Raw genomic sequence first — 22088 nt, 5'->3', positions numbered from 1 at the left:
CTCGGGATTATTAACGAGGATAAATTATTACTTTGATTATTCAAGGTAAGAACTTTTTTGTTGATGATCTCTCGGGCCCTCATGATTTGGGCTTACTCATAGTGTGGCTTGTTGTCAATTTAATGTGGCTGGATACAAAAAATGGGGTCCAAACACACATTAACAGTAAATACTCAAATTCTTTATTATTGTTATTTTTATTCTAAAACTCTTTGTCTCTCCTATTCCCCATCTCTTTCTCCCTCTCTAGGACTGTATCTTGTCTGTAAGTAAAATTAAGATATTCAGAACACACTTTGGTCTTGTAGCAAGGGGATGATTAAAAAGGCCCAACAAACCAAGCCGACCCCATTTTTAGGTCCAAGTCGATCAAATTGATCTGTTGGCTAAATATCTTTTGGCGGGAGAGAGTATCTCGTGAGATCCCCTAGATAAGACCCATAAATGTTATGAGATAAAACTCTCACAATACCACCTCATAAGATATTTTTTGTTATAGATTATAAAGCCACATGCACATCACACCAAAATACACCAAAAAATAAAAAATTACAATATTTTTTATAAGAGTAAAGTTGACAGATTTTTATTGATTTTCATATAAGCTCACAATTAACGTTATTTTATTACTTACCACTATAATAAAATATGTTAATTAACAACATTTTTCATTTGAGTTAACAAATTTTTATTAGTTTTTTTTTTGCTCATTGTTAACATCTTTTTTCAACCTATTATTATCAATCAACCATATCAGTAAGTGACAATTTTTGTAATTGTAGAGTTTCTTTTAAAGAAAGAGCAGTAATACATACAAAAAAAAAAATTTCGCCACTAGTTTTTTTACCTACTAGTCTACTACTAATTATCTGTCCAATATTTTTTGTGTTTTTTTTTTCATTCTCTCTAAACTTTCTCTCAAAGAAAGAGTAATGCTACTTTAAAATAAATTTCGAATTAAGTCTAGTGTGTAGTGACTCTAGATTTATTAAGATTATAACACGTGTTTATTTTTGAATATATATCATCATTCAACTGGATTCAGTGCACTGAATGCATTGTCCCAAACCTCCACACAAAAAAAAAAAAAAAAAATTACAATATTTTCGCAAGTCACAACAACAGTGCCTTATTTTATTATTAATTTTTTAGATTTTTTTTATTTTTATTTTTATTATTTAGAATCAAGTACTTTTACTTTTGTATAGACAACAGCGCGGCAATTCCCTAGTGAACCTTGACTATTCCCAATTAAGCGACACTCACAGAGTAATCCCTCCCACATCCGACCAAACTGAGACAAAGGTATATACTTCACGTAACTTTGAAATTTCTTTGTATGCCTAGGATTTCAGCATCTGGGCATCTAGGCTTTGTCAATTTTATGCCCACCTCTGTTTGCATTTCATGGTATTTTGAAGTGGGTGATTGGTTCTAAGTAAAAAAATTGGTGCTTTATGATTAGTGTTCAGTCTGATATGTAAGCTAAAAATATGGTTTTGAAGCTATTAAGTTGTTGGTATCTGTTTCTGAATTTCATGCTTTTTTGGAGATTGGGTGCTTTATGTCTAGTTTTTTCTTTTTTGCTGCAGTTGTCCATTGTTGTTTTGTGCATTTTACAACTTTTGAGATGCTTGGTTTGAGTACACATTGCATGTGATTTTAGGAGGCCTTCAACACTTCCTTTGGTTGCTGAGAGAGACTCAGAAAGAGGCAGGAAAAGAAAGGGAAAATTTTGAATATCTAAAGAGTTAAAAGTTGATTTCTATTCTTTTTCCTACATTGTCACAGCTGAAAATTGATGCATAAAGTGTTGTATCTGGGCTTTCGGGAGAGATGAAAGAGGAATATGAGAATATATATATATATAGTTGTTTGAATCACTGGAAGCTTACTCTTGATCATGGATAGAGATTTTATTTATTTTTTGAATGAATGGATAGGGGATTTTTGTGGCACTTTGAATCAGTAGATAATATTCCCAGACTTCTAGGTGAGTGGAGAAGTATGTTTGATTTCATAAACATGACTTTGAGATTTAGAGCTCAATGGCTGTCATTGTAGACTTGCTATGCATTAGACCTGTATATTTGAGAAATATGGTTGATAGGCTTTTTAGCAGGAATTCTATATTAGAATTATGTACTGGAGTTATATTTGGAAGTGTGAAAAGGGAGAGATGCTCAAATCGGATTTACCGCTGCTTGATTATTTTAAAAATGAATATTAGTTATGTTTTCCTCTCATGAACTGTAATTCAGTTTTCAAAGACATGTTTAGAATGAACCATTTAGATGTGATTTCTAACATGTGATTTTGGCATTATTGTGTCTACCTTGCTTTTTCTTGATTGCATATCTTTCGCCAAAAGAAATCTTTAAATGTTCTCCATGCGGGCGCACGTGTGTGTTGCTCATTATGGATAATATATCAATTGTTAAATGTTAATTTGTACATTTTGATGTGTTATTGCATGTCTTCAACTTGCAGGGAGGATTTAATGCTTTGTTAACCGAGGGTCTGGCTTAATGGAATCATCTGCCATAAAATCTGGGGCTTTAGTGTCACTACAAGACTTACACCAGTCTTCTCCATTCTTCAAGCAAGGGGCATCACTTAGAGTTACTGGAAAGTAAGTGCTAAATTAGAGGGTTGTGTATGTCATCTGCATGAAATTTTATATGTATCTTCTTCCTCTAGTGGTTCCTTTCCATATGTATCTTGTTTCTGTGGTATATTCTTTTCCAAGTTTCATAAGCATTAGTGACAGGAATCAGGATCTACCTGGGGTTTTCTTAGGGGCTTTTAAATTCTGTGGATTGTTGGTTTATGGAATACAAAATTTAAATTTTGGAGTTCTTCTATTGTTTTCTTTATTGGATTTGAGAAATGAAAAGAAAGGAAAATTGAGGCCAAAGAGCTCTAGCTGAAATGGCAGCTCTTGGTCCTCCTCCCCTTATAAGAACAAAGTGGACCTTGTGCATGTGAACTTACAAATAAAACAATTGAGAGATGATGGTAAATTAGGTAATGAAAATTTTTAATGGGAGGAGGATGGCAAATTGGCAATATTGGTTCAGGAGAAGTTGTGCATTGATTGAGGAGGTGTTCATAAAGTTGATGAGGTTTGTAGCAGTGATTTTATAGAAAAAGGTGTAATGGAACTGGAGTGATAATAGAGATTTTGGAGAGATGTCGGTTGTGGCATTAGAGGAGATGGTGATGGTGCTGGTAATGGTAATGGTTTAGTTGTGGTATTATAAGTGTAGAGATGGTTGAGGTGAGGTGGGATTGGACTTGGGAGAAGTCTCCTAGCAGATTTTCTTGTGACTGACATGGTGGCAGTAGACTAGATAGTTATGGCATGGTGGTAGTTGGATGGTGGTTATAATTGTGATGGATGAGATAGCACGGTGGCAGTAGTGGCATTGTTGTTGGTGGCAAGGTGGACATTATAACAATATCACTGGAAGGGGCAGCTTCGACATGGTAAAGGTGGTGGTGGTGGTGAGAGTTATATATTACTGAAGGAGTTAACTAAAATGGTATATAGTTTGCAAAGGCTTAAGTGATACCAGGGTTTTGAAATCTAGCTATTTAGGCCTTTATTCATAGTGGAAAAAAAAGGGATCTAAGTAGAATAGTATATTATTTGTATGGCGGATTAGGCTGGAAATATTTTCTTGCAAGTTGCAATTATCAAAAGACTGGTCTAGAAAGTTAATTTGTGGTGGCTTTGTTGCTTGGGGAAAAATGCCTTATTGATTGAGCATCTGATTGGAGGGATGCAAGAGGGGTTTAAGACAAAGAGAAGTCGCTGGGGAAGATCAAAGTAGGCTTTCTGAAGGCATTATTTGATTGGGTTTAGCATTTTTGATGCTTCATGATAAAGTTTTTACTTATATTACAGAAAAAAGATGGGTACTATTTCTATGATCTTCTTACAACTAATGATTCCAGTCTGTTTGGGGTTCTAAATGTAGCATGTTGCAGCAATAGAGCAACAGGTTACAAAGCCAGCCACCAGGAGTTCTTTGGTTCTCTTGGTCATAACTCACATCCTTTAAAAGATCTATGACTCACAGTCTTTACGGTGTGTTTATAGTTTGTTTCCATTTGGGTTCAGATTAGTCATTTGTGATATTATTTTAAATTTGTACCCGGAGGGAAAGCTTTATCACATTATTATGTTAAATTCAATTTTCTAAACTTGTGCATTGGGATTTTTTGAACTTGCCAGTAGTTTATTCTGAGGGATGATGTCATTACAGTCTAATAGCTCATACTATTATGCCCACCAAAGTAATTTTGGTGGTTGAGGGAATGTGACATGCTTTGGACTCAGTTAGAGCAGGCTCAAGCTCGTATTGTCATTTGGAGACCCAGTTGAGAGAGGAGACAGTGGCTAGGAATGCTGCTGTTGAGTGACTGAAGGCATAGTATGAGGCCCTGTTGATAGCTTGAGGATCTCGTTATCAAAGTGCTTCAGCTTGAGGTAGATAGGGAACAACTTGGTCCTCCACCAGATCAATTACATTGGCAAAAACCTGAGCAGTCATCAGGACCTTCTACATGGTCTCCACCTTCAGCACACAATGGATTGTCTCCTGTTTTTGAGGTGATCTGGGATTCTTCACACTTTGAGCTTCTGCATCAACAAATAACCTAGTACAATTGGAGATTCATCATCATAGATCTTATCCCTCAGTAGATTTTATTCTGAAGTTTTCTTTTGCATTGAAGATCCTTTTCATTATTGCCAACGAACTCTAGCCTGAATGACACCTCATGTCCGTTGAAGAGCAAGGTGAGGGTGGGATCATGGGCTCATGGCCTATTGGATGCGTGTGTAATTACCAAAAAAAAAAAAAAAAAAGATCCTTGGCAGTAGTGTCATTTGTAATGTGATTGTAAGATCTTTAATTATCAGAAAATCATTACAGATTTCTCAGCATAGTAACTCATTACCATCCAATCAGTGTGCTTTATGATTGAGGGATCTATTTGGTCTGTGCCAGCAATTATGGGTGTCTTCAATCTCCATGTGCTTGCCTATAATGGTTATTCCATTTGTTGATGCTAATTTCTTAAATATAGGACTCTTATTCTTACTGATGTTAATTATTGGAAAAGGTCAACTGATTCATATAATTCTGTAATACCTCTGCAATTATTCATTGGTTGTGATTGTATCGGTGGCTGGATGATTGCAACATATATATGTATTATCTTTATTATTGATTGCTTTTAAATAATATAATATCATTGGATTTCTTGGTATATCTTGTTTCTCAACAGGTTGCAAGAGTTTTCTGTTGAGACAGCCATAGCCATAGTTGTTGATGGAAATGCCAAGCTGAAGATCAACACTCAGCATTTGAGGGACCTCAGCTTTCAAGTCGGTTCTATCTACCAATTCATTGGTGAACTCCTTATCCAACCAGACGATGAGGTAGGATGCTTGCATCATTGGTTGTAGCCTTGTAGGCTTATGGCAGCTCTCTCTCTTCACATTCATACACAGTCAAATATACAGATAGTAAGCTGTAAGCTCTAACTAGCTGTTTCTTTTCAGGCAATATTGCAGGCACGTGTGGGTAGGAATGTTGATGGCATCGATTTAAACCTCTATCATCAGTCTCTACAGCTGTTAAGACAGTTTCAAGCTGATCACTTGAGCACAACTTAACTCAGTTTTAGTTCTGTAAAGATACAACTGGAGATTTCACCAAGAAAGGTATCATAGCAAACTAACTAGAACCCATATTCATCCTGTCAAAAGTTAGATGGTTTATTTTGTGTGCTATGTTGTGATCTGGAAGTTAATTTTCCGTTTAAGCTGTTCTTTAATATTGTTCATCAAAATTATGTTAAGAGTTTATTTTGCTTTTTTGGCTTATCACACACAAGATGAAAATAAACAAAAGGTCATGTTAATAGATGCCCTTAGGACAATTGTTAATAAATCATTTTAAGAAAGCTTTCATCACTTTCATGGAGAATATAAAAAGCCGTAAAAAAACATTAATTACTTTTTCTTTTCTTTTCTTAATATATTTCGTATACTATTTTCCAATGAGCTCTAGTTCAAATAACACTTCTTCCCCTTATAAGAGCAAGATGGAGGGTGAGGTCTTAGCTACAAAGCTTACCTACTTCGTGTGTAACTTACCAATCATTTATCCCATCATTTGGGGTTGTTATGATAGGAGATGAGACTAGAAAGCTCATCTAGGTATAGCATTATTGCCTCTTTCTCAAGACAAAAGTGATGCTAGGTGTGTTAAGGGGGTACTTAACAATTATTTTTAAGGTTAAAATTTCCAGTTTCATACATGATAAAAGAAATTTCATCTCATGGTATGTTTGAAGTTTGAACCTCAACCTTTTTTTTTTTTTTTTGAGAATCTGAACCTCAACCTTTTTCTGCACTTCCTACATGTGTGAGCCATCTTTCTTTCTTTCTTTTTTTTTTATTTTTTATATATTTTTTTATGTAATTGAACTTCATTGATATACTTGAAAAAAAACGTATTCAGGAGTATACCAGTATTAAAAAAAATGCAAAAATAGAGACAAAAAAACATAAACAAAAAAGATCAAAGCCTTTGTATCAACATCAAAGGCATAAAGAATCTAGAAACTCCATTAACGGGAGCATAGAAAGTTTAAGAGACTGGGATGCCCATTCGAAAAAAGTCTTCAGGAAGAGTAACTTGAGATTAGTCAGAGAGAGTCCCTTTCCATCAAATGAGCGTCAATTACGTTGCTTCCAAATACACCACACAAGACATGCTGGAACTGCCCTCCATGCTTCCACATGCGTGAGCCATCGGCTACCTTGAACCACCCATTTCCCACTATTAGTTTGATTGGAGCAACTAGTAAACTTGTAAACATCTACTACAATCTCCTTCTACTGAAATAGTGATAAGGAAATTTTCTTCAGCTTTTCCCCCACCTTAGACTTTTGGGTACCGTATATTTCATTTAAATCTAAATCTTAAACTTTCAAAATATGTTATTCAATCCTTAAAATTTTTAAAAATGTTCATTTAAACTTTATAGTTTCACATAATTTTATTTAAACCTTTTGGGTAAGTTCCCTTTAAACCTCAAAATTTAAAATAAATCTTGTTTAAACCATTTGATCACATGATATTAACAAGGTTAATAGAAAAAATTTGATAGAAAGTTTAAATGAAACATTTTAAAAGTTTAAAGTTTTAATGAAGCACGCTTGAAAATTTAATAACATTTTAAATAGAAAAATAAGATAGAAGGTTTAAATGAAACATTTTAAAAGTTTATGGTTTTAATGAAGCACGCCTGAAAATTTAATAACATTTAGAAAGTAATGTACCATTTTATTTTTTATTCCTTTATTGAAGAAAGGGAGCATGATAAAAATAAAATAAAATAAAACTAATAATCTTTTTTGGATATAAAAGTCAAAAAACCCTTCCTAAGAAGACTTCCTCTCTCTATTTTGGGTCCAAATTGCAAACTATCAAGCAGCCCAACCTACCCTCAAGCTCATGGGTTAAGGGGACACACCACATAGCAGTGGTTGGACCTCTTACACTTAAAAAAAAGTACAGTTTAGCACAAATATTATTGGTCCACCTATATAATTATGCAAGGGCATTTAAAGATAGGGAGAAAATGTCTCTTTAGGTAAAGCAAAACTACATTTGTAGTAGAATTGTAAAATCATAATATAACATTCACATGCAGTAAAGTTCTGATGGGTAGGTAAAGTTCATTTTCCTTTTGTTCACAGAAAAACAAGTTATCGGTTCATTGGACTTGCCAAAAAAAGTAATGGAGACTAAATTGATATTTTAGGGCTTGGTCTCTCTTCTATGTATGTCATCAAGATAGAGAGAGTTAGAATATTCAATACATTGCCTTTTGGTGGAGATGGGTCTAGTACCAAACTTTAAGAAATATATATTTTGCATTACAATAATGATCACTTTTATGTTTATGAGTCTAGAACTATCTTTTACTGTCATTTGCTTTGTCTTATTGTGTTGAACCTACTTAGAGTGAAATGCTAGGCACCTTTTTTTTTCTTTGTTTTTGTTTTTTTATGAAATGCTTGGCATCTTACCACAGTTAGATCATTGTACACTAATTACTCCCATAATTGTGTTTTTTGGACTCCACCTCATCTATTTATTCCTTGTAGCACAAAAAGTAGTGGAACTTACACATATGAACAAATCAAAATAAGACTATCACAGTAATTATGATGCCCTTGGCCAATGTCCATTACTAGCAGTATTCCTCTTTAGAATTTGTCAAATTGCATACTCTAACTTTAAGATTAGTTCTTATGTATGGTTCTACTTTATATATATATATATATATATTGTCATTGAATAAAGGACTAAAATGCAGACCTAGAAAAAAAATTATAAAAAAAAAAAAAAAAAATCACAAACAAACAAACTCATTGGTGCTTTTGTTTAATGATAAAAACTAATCATTATAAAATAGAAGTCATGGATTTCAAATTCCATCATCATTATTATATAATAAAAAAAAGTTCTTCCTTACTCATTGATGACCCGTGCCTTTTGGCTTAAAGAAAAAAGAAGCTTTGTCTTTTAAGCGTGTTTGTTAAGAAAGAAAACCACATCAAAAACTTTTTTTCTTTTTGGCTAAACATGTATCTAACCCTATTGTGTCCAAAATAGGTCTTATCTCTAATTCAAAGTCACTTTTAGGATACCCTTCAAAGGAGAAAATTTTTCTATGGGCGTGATGAGTCAAGATTTATGGGACCCAATCTTCCATGACTAATTGCTCATACTTTGTTAAATTAAAATGGCATTTATGCATTAGTCAATCATATTAGACGTTGCTCCAAGCACACCCCAAATATATAGTGGATTCATTATCCTAATAATCACTCTTTATCCTAAAGCCTATAGTCTAAACCACCCAATTAAAAATAAGCACTACATAGTAGATAAGGGTTTTTATTTTTTATTTTTTTATTAAGCTTATTTTGGATGGAGATAACTATTCATCAATAAATCTATTAAATATAAGACGTTTCAAAAACTTTAATATTATGTTACTTCCACCTTTATAATGGGTTCTTTTATGCCTTTTAAAATTAATTGTGGGTTCTTGATAAAATCGCTGATGGTTGAATAAGAGATCTGAGTTCAATTTTGGCTTTTATGCTTTTTAAAATTAATTGTGGGTTCTCAACTGGTAAAATTTCTGATGGTTGAATAAGAGATTTGAATTCAATTTCAGCCTACACTAAAAACCGATTGGTGTTTTATTTTTTTTTTTATTTTTTTTTTTTAAGAGAGAATTTCAACCTATAGTGTTTGCTCTTGATAATAGCTCTCTGTCATCAGACCAAGACACCAATTGATTTTTAGTGTAGGCGGAAATTGAACTCCAGATCTTTTATGAATTTCAAACTATAAGATACTTTACTAGTTGAACTAACTAAAACGTACTATTAGTATCTTAGTTTGATGATAAAATGCACATAATCAAGAGGGATAATTAGGGTCAAATATTTAATGGGGCCAAGTCCATACCTACCAATGGGAAAAGAAAAGAGAACATATTGGTATATTTGACGCATTCTCTGGAAGCCTTGGAGGTCGTTATCCAGTGCACCGACCCACATGTGATTGTTTTTTCATTGCATGGCAGCATTTGATTGGCTAAAAAGTGTATAGACGTTAGTGGACCCCAAAAACTGACCCATACACGGACTCACTAGTCAGTAGTCACACCCTCTACCTTTGCACCGACTCTCAGCATCATGTGGTCTTCGCAACATTGGGAGTAAAAGATACGTGTATAACATGTGTTTTATATAACACGAAATATGTAGAAACACTTGCATTTTGTGCCCCATGCCCCAATGCCTAAAGCTGTTCAAGTTTGTCTGTAACTTCACACGTGGTGATCATCATAAGGTGTGTTTTACTTTAAAAAAGTCCGAAGATTTTTTTAGGTTCTTGTTAGATCAACTATTTAACTCTCTTGTCTTATAATATGAGATTTGGATTCAAATCTTACCGACACTCAAATTAATAATACGGTTTAGTAATTTAACTGATAAAGTCGTTTGTCGTCAAATGAAATATTTGAGACTCGATCATATTTGGTGCCTCTTGCCCAATTTAAGTTCATTTATAGCTTGGTGAGTGGTGATCATCATAAGGTGTATTTTAATTTAAAAAAAGTTAGATTTTTTTGTAGGCTCTTGTTAGATCAACTATTTAACTCTCTTGTCTTATAACATGAGATTTGGATTCAAATCTTACCAACGCTCAAAATTAAATATAAAATTTAGTAGGTTAACTGGTAAAGTCGCTTATTGTCAAATAAAAAATTTGGGACTCGATCACATTTAGTGCCTCATGTCCAATGCCTAAAGCTGTTCAAGTTTGTGTATAGCTTGACACATGGTGTTCATCATAAGGTGTCTTACTTTTAAAAAAGTTGGAGAATTTTTTTAGGTTATTGTTAGATCAAACTATTTAACTCTCTTGTCGTATAATATGAGATTTGGAATCAAATCTCACCAACACTCAAAATTAATTATGGGTTCTAGTAATTTAAATGGTAAAGTTGCTTGTCATTAAATAAAAAATCTAGGGTTTGATTCTCACATTTACTAAAAAATCAATTAGTATTTTAGTCTGATGATTAAAAACAGTGATCAAGAAAAATCAATTGGTACCTTAGTATGATAAATTGAAATTCTACTGTGTGTGTATATATATATATATATAAAATAAATAGAAGAATTTTTCTAGTAACATTTCTTTTTCTGTTAAATTTCCATAATATTTTTTACCAGATTGGGTTTATCTAGTTTCTTGAAAGTCCTTGAAAGTTATTGGTTAAAAGTAACCAAAAATCACCATACTTTTCCTATTTGAATATTAAATCTGAATTCTCTTAATTGGATTTTTAATTCTATTATATTTAGCTAATTTATAGTTACAAATTGATTATCTCTAATTTAAATACTTAGCAAGATTGATCATATAATAAGCACTTCATGAAAAACTATAAAGCCAATATGGACCGAAGAAAAGTAGAATAAAGTAGGCAAAAAATTAACAAATTTCCGATTACCTTTACTCTACTCTCAGTCCCTCTCTGTCCATCCAAATTGACTTTATAATGTGAGCTTCTAATGAAAATTTGTTTGTAAGGTAGTTGAAACATTCCCACTTTTGAAATGGGACCTCTACCTGTAGTGCTGGAATTCAATGTTAGAGATCATTCACAAATGGACCACCTAGAAAGTTGAAAAGCAAAGGTGTGTAACCTACACACACGCCATAAGTTTCTCGTGATGTAATTAATGTTGCCGACTATAGGATCCAAGACTTTCACTAAGTCATAGACCCACAAAAAATATGGGTCTTGAAAGTTAAAATCTATACCAGGATCCTCTGGCACAGACCAAGACACAACACTGGTCAGACATGGTATTATTGGTGGGAGTGGGACCCTAAGATCATTATCTGATTAGCTTCATAGAGTCATAGACACGGTTGTTCCTTAAACTTTTGAAGAACTCAATAAGGACCTCAAATTTCTTGTGCTACTGTGTATGATAGTGGCTTTAGGTAAAGGAGCTGCATATGTTTCTTTCTTGGTAATCCACTAATACTATATGATCTACAAAATACTAGTACACTATACTTATATTTAGTAATTTGCGTTGGCCTTTATGGGTTTATTCCCACCACTGATATTGAGTTTCATGGTGTATATATATAGCCATAGCTTTCATGAAAACGTGCATGGAATATCAGGAAAGGGAAAGAAATAGAGAGATGAAAGTTTTGTGACTAATTCCTAAAAAAATTCATGTTGCAACTTAGAAAGCGTGGACACAAACACGAGTATGAATATGGATATAGCACGACATGATAACACAAATAATTTATAAAAAAATTATAACATGAAATAGTCGGTACGATACTAGTATGACACAAATATAATATGAATATGACATAAATATGACACTCTAAATGAAATGTCTGTATTTTCTAAAATGCAACTTATATATACATGTCTAGTTTAGTGAGAAGATAAGAATTTCATTCACGGAACATAGGAATGTCATTGATTTTTGCCATACTAACAAAAAGAAGTAAGGTTATCTTAAGACTGTAGAGTCACTAGAGTGCACTCTTTTTATTCTTCTCCACTTTCCACGAAACTTAAATATATACAACATAACATACCAAGTTAAGCACAAACCAACACGTAAGACTTAAGAGGACCAGTTAGCGTGCCTTTTGATTAGCTTTTTACTAAAAAAAAACCTTGTTTACTTGTTGGAAGTTGAAAATTAAAAAAAAAAATTACATGAACAACTAAATTATTAAATAAATTGAAAAAAAAAAAAAAACTAATCTAGACGCACACGTCTGAGTATCTGATCGCACAAAAAATGTTGAAAGTTGATATTATTATCTCCTTACCTTGAACAGTGTGCTAAATTAATTAAATAGCATTTCAGTTCCAATTTTGCATGTAAAAATGGCCGCCCATGCATGAATAATTGAATATGATAACGAGCTAGGGGTAAAGATTCCCTATTTGTGGTGTGCCTAAAAGACCTTTTTGCCATTATTTTATTTTCTGAAGAAAAATTATTTCCCCCATTGTGGCTTATAAAAGTACTTTGGATGATCAATAATGTATTAAACGATTAATTAATTATTTACAAAATCTAAGAGCCATGAATTTTAGGCCCTTGATAATAATGAAGTGATTTCTTTAATAAAACGCAACCTCTATTACTACAAAATAAGAAGAGGGCAAAGAAAGGAGAATATATAGGAGATGCATTGCATTTTATATAGGTCTTGTATTTCTTTTTTCCTTATTTTTTTTTGTTTTTTTTTTCTAATTACTTAAGCCACATGATAAACATATAAAAATGTGTGATGTTAAAGTTGTTGTGTGATTGAGTGATGATTGAATGATAAATGAAAGTATGAAAAAAGAGTGAACACAAAAATTTAGGTGGCTCAACTTGACAACTTAAATATACGGTGACGACTACATATATATGTATTAAATTTTTGTGTTACAATAAACCTAATGTAGAATTTATATACTAAAGAGCACTTGACCGACCTTAAATTAATCATAGACTAACCCAAAGTTAGTTAATTTGCTTATTCTTTTTATTTTTATTTTTTATATACAAGATAAAATTCCTACTCTAGTCTAATCTAAGTGTATATGTGTATGAAGTTTCGTCCTAGAGACTTGAACTCCGGTTATTGCCCCCCACACCCTACAATCAATTAATTTATGTTACTTAATTGAACTAAAATATGCCTAACAAAAACTATCAATGAGGTTGATTAATTTGGGAGAGGGGGGGGGGGGGGGAAGGCAATAACCTTGCCACTGTAATGTGTATTAAAAAAGTTTAATTATGCCGCAATAATCAAGCACATACTCAATGACGTCTAATTTTTCTGTAATCCTTCTCCAAAAAAATTGTTCACAGTTTTAAAGTCATTAATTCGTTTTTCTCCTGCTTAGTTGTTTTCATATGATTTGCTTCGTTATTGTCATTTTTTTTTTAAGAAGAATATTATCGTCACCTTTTTAACATGGCCTACTAAAATAATTATTATTATACGTTACCAACTAAATATTCATTCATATATAATGTATACTAAATTTTTTTTTAATACAAATTAATCCAACGGTTATTGTTGTGGAAAATTATTGTGTATTCTCGGAGTACCATAAATGTGTACTCCCTCCTTTCACATGAATGGTGGGTCCCACTAATTAAATTCATGGTGGGGTCCACAATTTATATGAGAGGGGGAGTACGCATTAATAGTACTCCGGAAGTACTTAATAATTTTTCCGTTGTTTAATAAATTTGAATTGGTAAAACTACAATATTGGTCCCTCAAGTTTACCTTACGTGTGCAATTGGTCTCTTAAGTTTTAACTAAGCACAATTGATCCTTCAAGTTTATAAAATGAGTTGTATTAGTCCTTTTACTAATTGCTATTAGTGATGTTATTTACTTGGCTAACGGAACAATGACTTGGCATTTTGTTAAATGACATGACATTTTTTAAACTAAAAAATTGCAATAACTAATTTCCACCTTAGATTTTAGTGACCCGGTTGAAATCAAATATTAAAATATAACCCGGTTACAAATTAAACTAAACACATTTATCATCTAATTTTGGTTTCACGCACGACGGCGCTAGGGAGAGAAAGGGGAAGGAGAGGTTGACGCCACCTCCCTCTGACCCGCCGTTGGTGGAGATTCAAGTTCTAGCCACCGTCGGCGACAGCCCAATCCCTAGTCCCCACCGGCGACAACCTAAGACCTAGTCCCTGTCGGCGACAGCCCTTGACCTGCGTCCCTATTTCTCTCGCACAACCATTGACCCGCCTCCCTCCTCCCATCTCAAGTCAAAGACATGAATGAGAGATTTAATACCATTCTCATCCATGGAATGGATATGCTCCTCCACCCATTTCCCAAGAACCAAATCCAACTCCAAAAACCCTCATTGTTTGCTCCTATATATCAGTTTGTTTCCCACATCCAAGGTAGAAAAGTTTTTAGAAGAATTTAAAATTAAGATCTCCATCAAAATTAAAATGTGACAAAGAAATCAAAGCCCAAAGTATGATTATATTAAGACAAAGAAATAAAGTGGAACCTATTAAATAATTGCCTCTTGCTCTCTTCATTGGAGAGATTGATATCCAGTGATTGGGTATTTGAAGAAAACCTAGAAACCCAAAGATATTGAGGCTTGAAAAGGGCCTGAGGGGAAGTGGCAGCAATGGAGCTCCGATTGGAATTTAGGATTTTGCACACACTAATTAGACTTCTTCTCAAACTTGCCATTTTGCTTTACAAATAGCAAATCATTCAGATGGGTTCTTTTAGTGACCAGGTTAAAATCAAATATTAAAAGTGGTTGTGCGAGAGAAACAGGGACGCGGGTCAAGGGCTATCGTCGGCGGTGGCTAGGGCTTGAGTCTTCATCGACGGCGGGTTAGAGGGAGGCAGCGTCAGTCTCTCATTCCCCTTTCTCTCCCTAGCGTCGTCATACGTGAAACCAAAATTAGATGATAAATGTATTTAGTTTAATTTGTAACCGGGTTATACTTTAATATTTGATTTCAACCGGGTCACTAAAATCTGAGGTGGAAATTAGTTATTACAATTTTTTAATTTAAAAAATGTCATGTCATTTTAAAAAATGTTAAGTCATTGTTCTGTTAGCCACGTAAGTAACATCACCAACCACAGTTAGTAAAAGAACTAATACAACTCATTTTTTAAACTTGAGGGACCAATTGTGCTCAGTTGAAACTTGAGGGACCAATTGCACACATAAGATAAACTGCAAGGACCAATATTGTAGTTTTATCAATTTGAATTCGCATTGTTGGTTCGCAAGAAGGAGCAGGTAGATCATTTTGGGCAAATCAGGTTACTACAAGTGTACTGTAACTGTGGATTGTATACATTTAAAATAATAGAAAGAAAGGTATAGCATCGTAATCTCCCCCCCCCCCCCCCATTTAATTATTATTATTATTATTATTATTTTGAGAATCACCCAGTTAATTATTTTAAAATTAAATAACATTCTAAGTTGTGGACATTCTATTTAGTGGGTTATTAATTCCACCCCTTGTTTTTGTTTTTGTTTTGTTTTTGTTTTTGTTTTTCTTGTTAGGCCAAAAAAAGGTCATCCATATATTTGTTCTAATCATAATTGATGTTTTTTTTTTTAATTTTTATAATAGGTGTTATGCTTCATATTATATATGTGCCATACTTATCTCTTTCATTAAAATAGTACGGTATAAAATTGAAGCGGTTCCCACGAAGTCCAAAATATCGAAGTCACAAAATTATTGCATGTCGTCACCAGTATTCCAATGTCCGAATTGTCTGCCAGGTACCAAATACAACCAGCCGTTAATGCTCATTGAATACTAGAGAAGAGAGGTCTAAACAATTTTAAAAGAGAAAAAAAAAAAAAAAACTTCAAGTCTTCAACCAAATACTTTAATGTATAAACAAAATTTAAAATGAAAAAAATCTAGGAACTTAAATATTGTCATACTATATGGTTTTTTCTTCTTTTAACATGCTTAGCTATTTAATATTGTCATGGCGGTTCTTATCAAAAAAAAAAATTGTCATGGCTATTTAAAGTAACATGTTGAACATATGGGTACGGCATTTGAGAAGAAACGTTAATTACTCTAATATTTTGCAAATTTACTAAAACAATGTCATAATTTAATTTTAAGTAATAGAAAACTACATTTCATAAAAGGGCCCTCAGCACGCATGGACATTCTTTGAAATCAAAGAACTAGATTTCAAAAAATAGACAGTTGTCAAAACTTGATTTGAAATTTTTAGCTGAACAAGTTTGAAACTTTTTTTAGTTTCTAATGAAATTCATGAATAGTGTTTTGAAAAAAAGGCGTTATTGTTAAAAGTTAAAACGCATTGGTCAATATGATACATGATATAGAGAAACCTATTGAAAAATTTGTCTTTGATTGAGTAAATCCCATAGTTTGGCAAACTGAAGTTGACTAGAATTGGTACCTAACAATATATTCTTCATGTTTTTTTTCTTTCTTTTTTATTTGTCCACAATGACACAATGATATTAAACTACATACGAATTGATCTTCCAATTATCAATATAATACCTAGAGCCGCAGAAGTTAAATTTTCTATTGATTAATTAAAATCTCCCAAAACTACCCTTAGTTGACCCTATATTGATCAACAATGAAACCATGGAAATTTCATTTTTCTTATCTGCATTGATAAGCCATTAAGAGCTAGCTTGATTAAATTTGAAAGCTGACTTTATTGGGGAGAGCTTTTTTTGTTTTAAAAAATAACTAAAATAAAAATAAATGTATCAAGAAATTTTTTTAAATAAATAAACTTCGACTAAAAATAATTTAAATTTTATTAAAATACGCTTTTGAACCTTAACTTTGAAATTGTTTTTATTTTGGTGATTTGCATTTTAATATTTTTATTTTGACTTTTTATGTTTAATTCGTTATTATATTTATTATGCCGTCCATTTTTGTTAGTAATATGAAGATTAAACACTCTTAATATTTAACTATTTTATTAAGATATTAACTCTAAAGTGTTATGGAATCTAAAAATGATATTATTGTAGATAGAAAAATATATTCAAGGTGATTTAATTATTTAATAAAACAGATGATATAACTTATATGAAAAAAAAAAATCAAATATAAATGGTTAAAATGAAAATGTTGAAATGTAAAATGATTAAACAAAAAACAATTCCAAACTTTAAATGATAAATATATAATTTAGTTCACATTTTAAGTTTCTAAAGGAAAAAGTCACACTAAAACCTTAACTTTTAGATGACTTATTTTTTATTTATTTTTTGGGGGGGGGGGGGGGTTTTTATTTGACTTATTTTAAAAGCCAAATAAACCAATTAAATTAAGTTATCCTATATAGACATGGTCAAGAAAGATAAGAAAAAAGAAATAAATAAAGTGATATGCATAATTGAAAACACCTCATCATTCATATATATAATTTTAAAATTTTGCTGTGCCACAAAATTAACAAAACGTTTCTAACAAAATAATACACAATTTTATCTAAAAAAACGTAATCCACAAAATTAGTCTGACTTTTAATTTAAAAAAAGAAAAAGGAAAAAAAGGCACATACACATGTTACACAGGAACACACACAACACAATCTTTGAAGTTTGAACCCTTAAAAGCAAAGTCTTTTTTTAGTTACACAAGGAGCATAGATTCATACACAATTTAGACAGGTTACGTACACAGTGATTGATGTTTGTAACTTTGTATGCCCAAAAGGGTATCTCTTTTTTCTCTCTCAGATAAAACCACAGCCAAGCAGTACACCTAGACTCTAGTATGGATTGTCATGGCTCTGTAGCTTCGTTTACTCCAAGTCTCTCCTCTGTTGCTCTGAATTTCGTCACTTTCCGGCGAGGGAACCCCATTTCCCGGCTAGTGTGTCAGATTCTGGAGCTCTAGTCCCTCATTTTTTGACCAAAAATTTGCTGGGGAATTCAAGGTCTTTTGCAAGTTTGATTAGTCTTTTCTTTTCTTTTTTTTCTTTTTTGTTTTTGGGCTTGAAACTCTTGGACTGTGTTCTGTTTTTTTTTGGTGTGAAGATGAAAGAAAATAAGAGAAGGTTATGGGTTTTGTTGTTGTTTTAGTTTGCCTTTTTGATGGATGAGAGCGTAGTTCAGCTCAGCTTTGTGTGTTTTCTGTATGAATTTTCTTCTGGGTATTGTTTGTCTGGTTAGAAAATTGGGATGGGAAAGAAAGTTTTGATGAACTGTGCATTCTGTTTTGTGTGGTCAGTGATGGATGGCAAGCTCAAGCTAAACTTTTTAAGAAATAAAATAAAATAAAAATAAAAATTTATCAAAGTTTTCTTTGTGAATTGTTTGGTTTCCTAGAAAGTTGAGGAAGAACCGAGAGAAAATGAAACTTATGAATCTTGATTCTTAATCTTTTTTGTCGTGGTTTTTCAGGAATGAAAAAGTTTGTTTCAAAAGAGTGATTACCTGTGTTGAGGTATGCTTAAGGGACTCTGAGTTCCAAATAGTAGAAGCTTCAAATATTTTTGTTTCTAAATTTTCGTACATTTTCACAGCAACCAATCAGAAAATTCTGTGTTGCTTGGATTCTGAGGAAATGAAGGAAAGAAAAGAAAAGAAATGGTAACCCTTCTTTGGTAGATGTGCAAATGAACAAACATGAAGTATTGAATTAGATGTTTGCTTTGTCTCATTCTTCTGGTTTGCAAAGGATGGAAGAAAAGAAAACCCTAAAAGAAATAAATTTGATATTTTAGTTTTTTCCCCTCTTATTTTTGTGAAGATTCTAGGCTGCTTATTAAACAAATACTAGATACAATGGTGGATTTCCATGTAATAATATGAATGCTCTCTGTAATGCCCTTCAGATGCAATGTTTTTTTTTTGTTTGTTTCTGGTTAATAAATTCTGTGGTTCTTAGCTTTCTGAGTCAGATCATGTCCTTTAGTTACAGTAACACTCAATTCAATATGCTTCTGTTTGGTTCTCAAGAAAGAATGTCGGAGAAAAATATAGAGAAGGCTTCATTCTTAAGAATATTTAAGCATTTTCTTTTTCTTTGAGCTCATTCTTTACAAGATCCCTATGTACTATATGAGATTATAATGAATTTTTAATGTTCAGGTTTTTGAGTCTACAAAAAGGAAGCACCACACCTCGCCTCATATCATTGTGTGGTGGAAATTGAATCGTGGAGCTGATGGGGCACTTATCCTCCATGTTCAATGGGCTGGCGAGGTCGTTTTCGCTCAGAAGAGGGAAGAACTCTGGGATTTGTAGCGGAAGAGATGCTGCAGAGACAATGGCAAAGGAGGCAAAGAAGAATGAATTGGTTTTACGTAGTTCTGGTGTTGTAAATGTTGATGGTTCTAACAATTTTGCCTCGGTTTTCTCTAAGAGAGGCAGGAAAGGAGTGAACCAGGATTGCTGCATTGTGTGGGAGGTATGCTTAAAATGTTGGCAGATTTCTAACCTTATGTTCCATTTTTCATTGCCTAGACATTGTAGAACTAAAAGCAAGGAAAAATTAAATTTTTGTTTACTTATATTGGATACAATGACTTGAAAGAAAAGACATTAAGATCCATTTTACAATTTCATTTCCTATCTTCGCAATCAAATTAAGCATCCTCACTTATGTTATTGATAAATGTGAATAATTTTTGTGTTGGTGGTAGGAATTTGGATGCCAAGAAGACATGATGTTTTGTGGGGTTTTTGATGGGCATGGAGCATGGGGCCATTTTGTGGCAAAAACAGTCAGAGAATTGATGCCACCATCTTTACTATCCAATTGGCAGGAGACACTTGCTCAAACTTCTCTTGACCCAGAATTTGACTTGGAATCTGATAAAAAGCATCATCGTTTCAATATATGGAAGCATTCCTATGTACAAACTTGTGCAGCCATCGATAGAGAACTTGAGCAGCATCGTAAAATAGATTCATTCAACAGCGGGACAACTGCCCTCTCAATTGTCAGACAGGTAATTGAGATTCCAAATTCTGAGAATTATTTATCAGTGAAAAATTGGTTCTCCATTAGTCAATTGAAAATGCAAATTAGGTAACCTTTATTTCTAATCAGAGATTACTTTATTTGGACCACGGGGTTGGTCTTTGCTTTCCAATCTTCATGTAATCCATGAGGTTGTGGGTTCAAGTCTCTTAGCTAACACATAGGGACTACTCCAAAGAGACTCCTCCATGTAATTAACCGGTGTGTGTGGGACGAAGGACCGCACTCACCCAGGGATTAGTCTGATGCTCTTTATATCCTCTGTTCCTCTGGAGATATCATATGAGGACAGTATAGACTACAGAAAGATTGAGCAACAAGAGGATAGGGGGAGGCCAATTACTTAAATGACAAAACTGAATGTACCTATAAAGAATGATTACTGGTATTAGTACACTTTGCTCAGGATTAAATTTTCATTTATATTTCTATCAGGGTGACCTCCTTATTGTTGCAAATGTTGGCGATTCTCGTGCTGTATTGGGTACCACTTCAGATGATGGAAGCTTGGTACCAGTTCAGCTCACCGTTGATTTCAAGCCCAATTTACCTCGTTAGTCTCCCTCTGTGCCTTGCCTTCTCTCTATATCTCTGATGAAGAAATCTAATGTGGTCTAACATCTTTGTTGATTTTGTTTGCAGAGGAGGCTGAGAGGATAGTTCAGTGTAAAGGGCGAGTGTTCTGTCTAAATGATGAGCCAGGGGTGCACAGGATCTGGTTGCCAGATGAAGAATCACCAGGACTGGCAATGTCTAGAGCCTTTGGTGATTACTGTGTAAAGGGCTTTGGACTAATTTCTGTGCCAGAGGTGACACAGTGGAATATAACTAGCAGAGACCAATTCGTCGTGCTTGCAACTGATGGGGTACGTATTATAAACATACTTTAATAGAGTTAAGCTTTATGCAATCAGATGAATATAAATTTATGACCCTCAATGATTGCTGTAAAAGGGATCATCTTAAATTTTAACATTCCTGTCAACCTTAACATAGCTTTAATGAAGTCCTATACTGAGGTTGCTGTTATTAAGGAGGAGTTAATTTTGTGACTCTATTTCTTAAAAGGAAAATTATGATAGATCACTAAGTATCATTGTGATGTTTGTTTCGTGAAAGTTCAAGTTAATGACTATTGCTGATGAAGTAACAAGAAAAGCAGCCTTTTTGTACAAACTTAAAAAGGAATTACTCCAATATATGCTACCAATCTATATTTCATTACAAATGAAAACATATTGTTATTTCTAAATGTGTTTACTTGACTTTCTGAGAGACATATCTTGCAACATGAACAATGGTATTTGCTAAAAATACACTAAGAAATTTCATTGCTTCTCTTATTTAGGTATGGGATGTTATCTCCAACGAAGAAGCTGTACAAATTGTATCTTCAACACCAGACAGAGCCAAGTCAGCTAAACATCTGGTTGAGTGTGCTGCACACGCATGGAAGCGCAAGAGGCAGGGAATTGCAATGGATGATATTTCAGTTATATGTCTCTTCTTTCACTCTTCTTTGCAAGTTCATCCTGTTACTACACAAGAAACGTAATGTAAATGTCATGTTAATTCCAATTTGCACTTCAATGTAATCTTGATTTGAGCTAATCTATTGGAAAGATTTCATGCTGACATGATGCCTTCATTAGCAAGTCAAAATGTCAATTTAATAAGGCAAGGGTGAGTTACTCCAACCGATAATAAGGGAAAAAATATATACAATGTCATGACTTAGGGTTAATAACAATCAATTCTATTATAGTTAAATGGAATTTAAAGAAGGGTTCCATGATTATGTAATGTGCAATATTAAACGGATTAATTAGACGGTCTTAATGGGAAGTGGCAGCACGCTTTGTATCTTAATTAA

General features: G+C 33.2%; 2 protein-coding genes across 6 annotated transcripts; both read left to right on the top strand.

Moving 5' to 3' along the window:
• The first annotated feature begins 1197 nt into the window (after positions 1 to 1197).
• Positions 1198 to 5852, top strand: LOC142627635 (CST complex subunit TEN1). Of its 3 annotated transcripts, none has more exons than XM_075801513.1 (4): positions 1198 to 1305; positions 2491 to 2632; positions 5299 to 5452; positions 5576 to 5852. In XM_075801513.1, exons 2-4 carry the CDS (start codon positions 2529 to 2531, stop codon positions 5687 to 5689), a joined length of 372 nt encoding a protein of 123 aa, XP_075657628.1. In that variant the 5' UTR covers positions 1198 to 1305; positions 2491 to 2528; the 3' UTR covers positions 5690 to 5852. The 3 variants fall into 3 exon arrangements, with proteins under 3 accessions (XP_075657628.1, XP_075657631.1, XP_075657629.1); XM_075801516.1 differs by lacking the exon at positions 1198 to 1305 and adding an exon at positions 1392 to 1410; XM_075801514.1 differs by lacking the exon at positions 1198 to 1305 and adding an exon at positions 1393 to 1480.
• A 12014-nt stretch (positions 5853 to 17866) lies between these two features.
• On the top strand, positions 17867 to 21850 carry LOC142629687 (putative protein phosphatase 2C 34). 3 transcript variants are annotated; one of them, XM_075803729.1, is made up of 8 exons: positions 17931 to 18164; positions 18631 to 18673; positions 18753 to 18819; positions 19321 to 19639; positions 19875 to 20183; positions 20651 to 20768; positions 20858 to 21081; positions 21564 to 21850. In XM_075803729.1, the coding sequence occupies exons 4-8, from the start codon at positions 19397 to 19399 to the stop codon at positions 21768 to 21770; spliced, it is 1101 nt and encodes a 366-aa protein (XP_075659844.1). In that variant the 5' UTR covers positions 17931 to 18164; positions 18631 to 18673; positions 18753 to 18819; positions 19321 to 19396; the 3' UTR covers positions 21771 to 21850. The 3 variants fall into 3 exon arrangements, with proteins under 3 accessions (XP_075659843.1, XP_075659844.1, XP_075659845.1); XM_075803730.1 differs by lacking the exon at positions 18753 to 18819 and having other exon boundaries at positions 18028 to 18164; XM_075803728.1 differs by lacking the exons at positions 18631 to 18673; positions 18753 to 18819 and having other exon boundaries at positions 17867 to 18164.
• Positions 21851 to 22088: the final 238 nt, after the last annotated feature.

Source organism: Castanea sativa, chromosome 3, assembly GCF_040712315.1.
Source record: "Castanea sativa cultivar Marrone di Chiusa Pesio chromosome 3, ASM4071231v1".
Classification (NCBI taxonomy): Eukaryota; Viridiplantae; Streptophyta; class Magnoliopsida; order Fagales; family Fagaceae; genus Castanea; species Castanea sativa.
Note: the sequence above shows the minus strand (reverse complement) of the source record. Positions and strands in the feature narration are given on the sequence as shown.

Excerpts from the sequence above, each read along its gene's own strand:
- LOC142629687 (XM_075803728.1), top strand. The coding sequence starts at position 19,397 with ATGGGGCACTTATCCTCCATGTTCAATGGGCTGGCGAGGTCGTTTTCG. Across the intron at positions 19,640-19,874 it reads ATTGCTGCATTGTGTGGGAG|GAATTTGGATGCCAAGAAGA; the intron begins GTATGCTTAAAA and ends TGTTGGTGGTAG. Across the intron at positions 20,184-20,650 it reads CCCTCTCAATTGTCAGACAG|GGTGACCTCCTTATTGTTGC; the intron begins GTAATTGAGATT and ends TATTTCTATCAG.
- LOC142627635 (XM_075801513.1), top strand. The coding sequence starts at position 2,529 with ATGGAATCATCTGCCATAAAATCTGGGGCTTTAGTGTCACTACAAGAC. Across the intron at positions 2,633-5,298 it reads TCACTTAGAGTTACTGGAAA|GTTGCAAGAGTTTTCTGTTG; the intron begins GTAAGTGCTAAA and ends GTTTCTCAACAG. Across the intron at positions 5,453-5,575 it reads TTATCCAACCAGACGATGAG|GCAATATTGCAGGCACGTGT; the intron begins GTAGGATGCTTG and ends GTTTCTTTTCAG.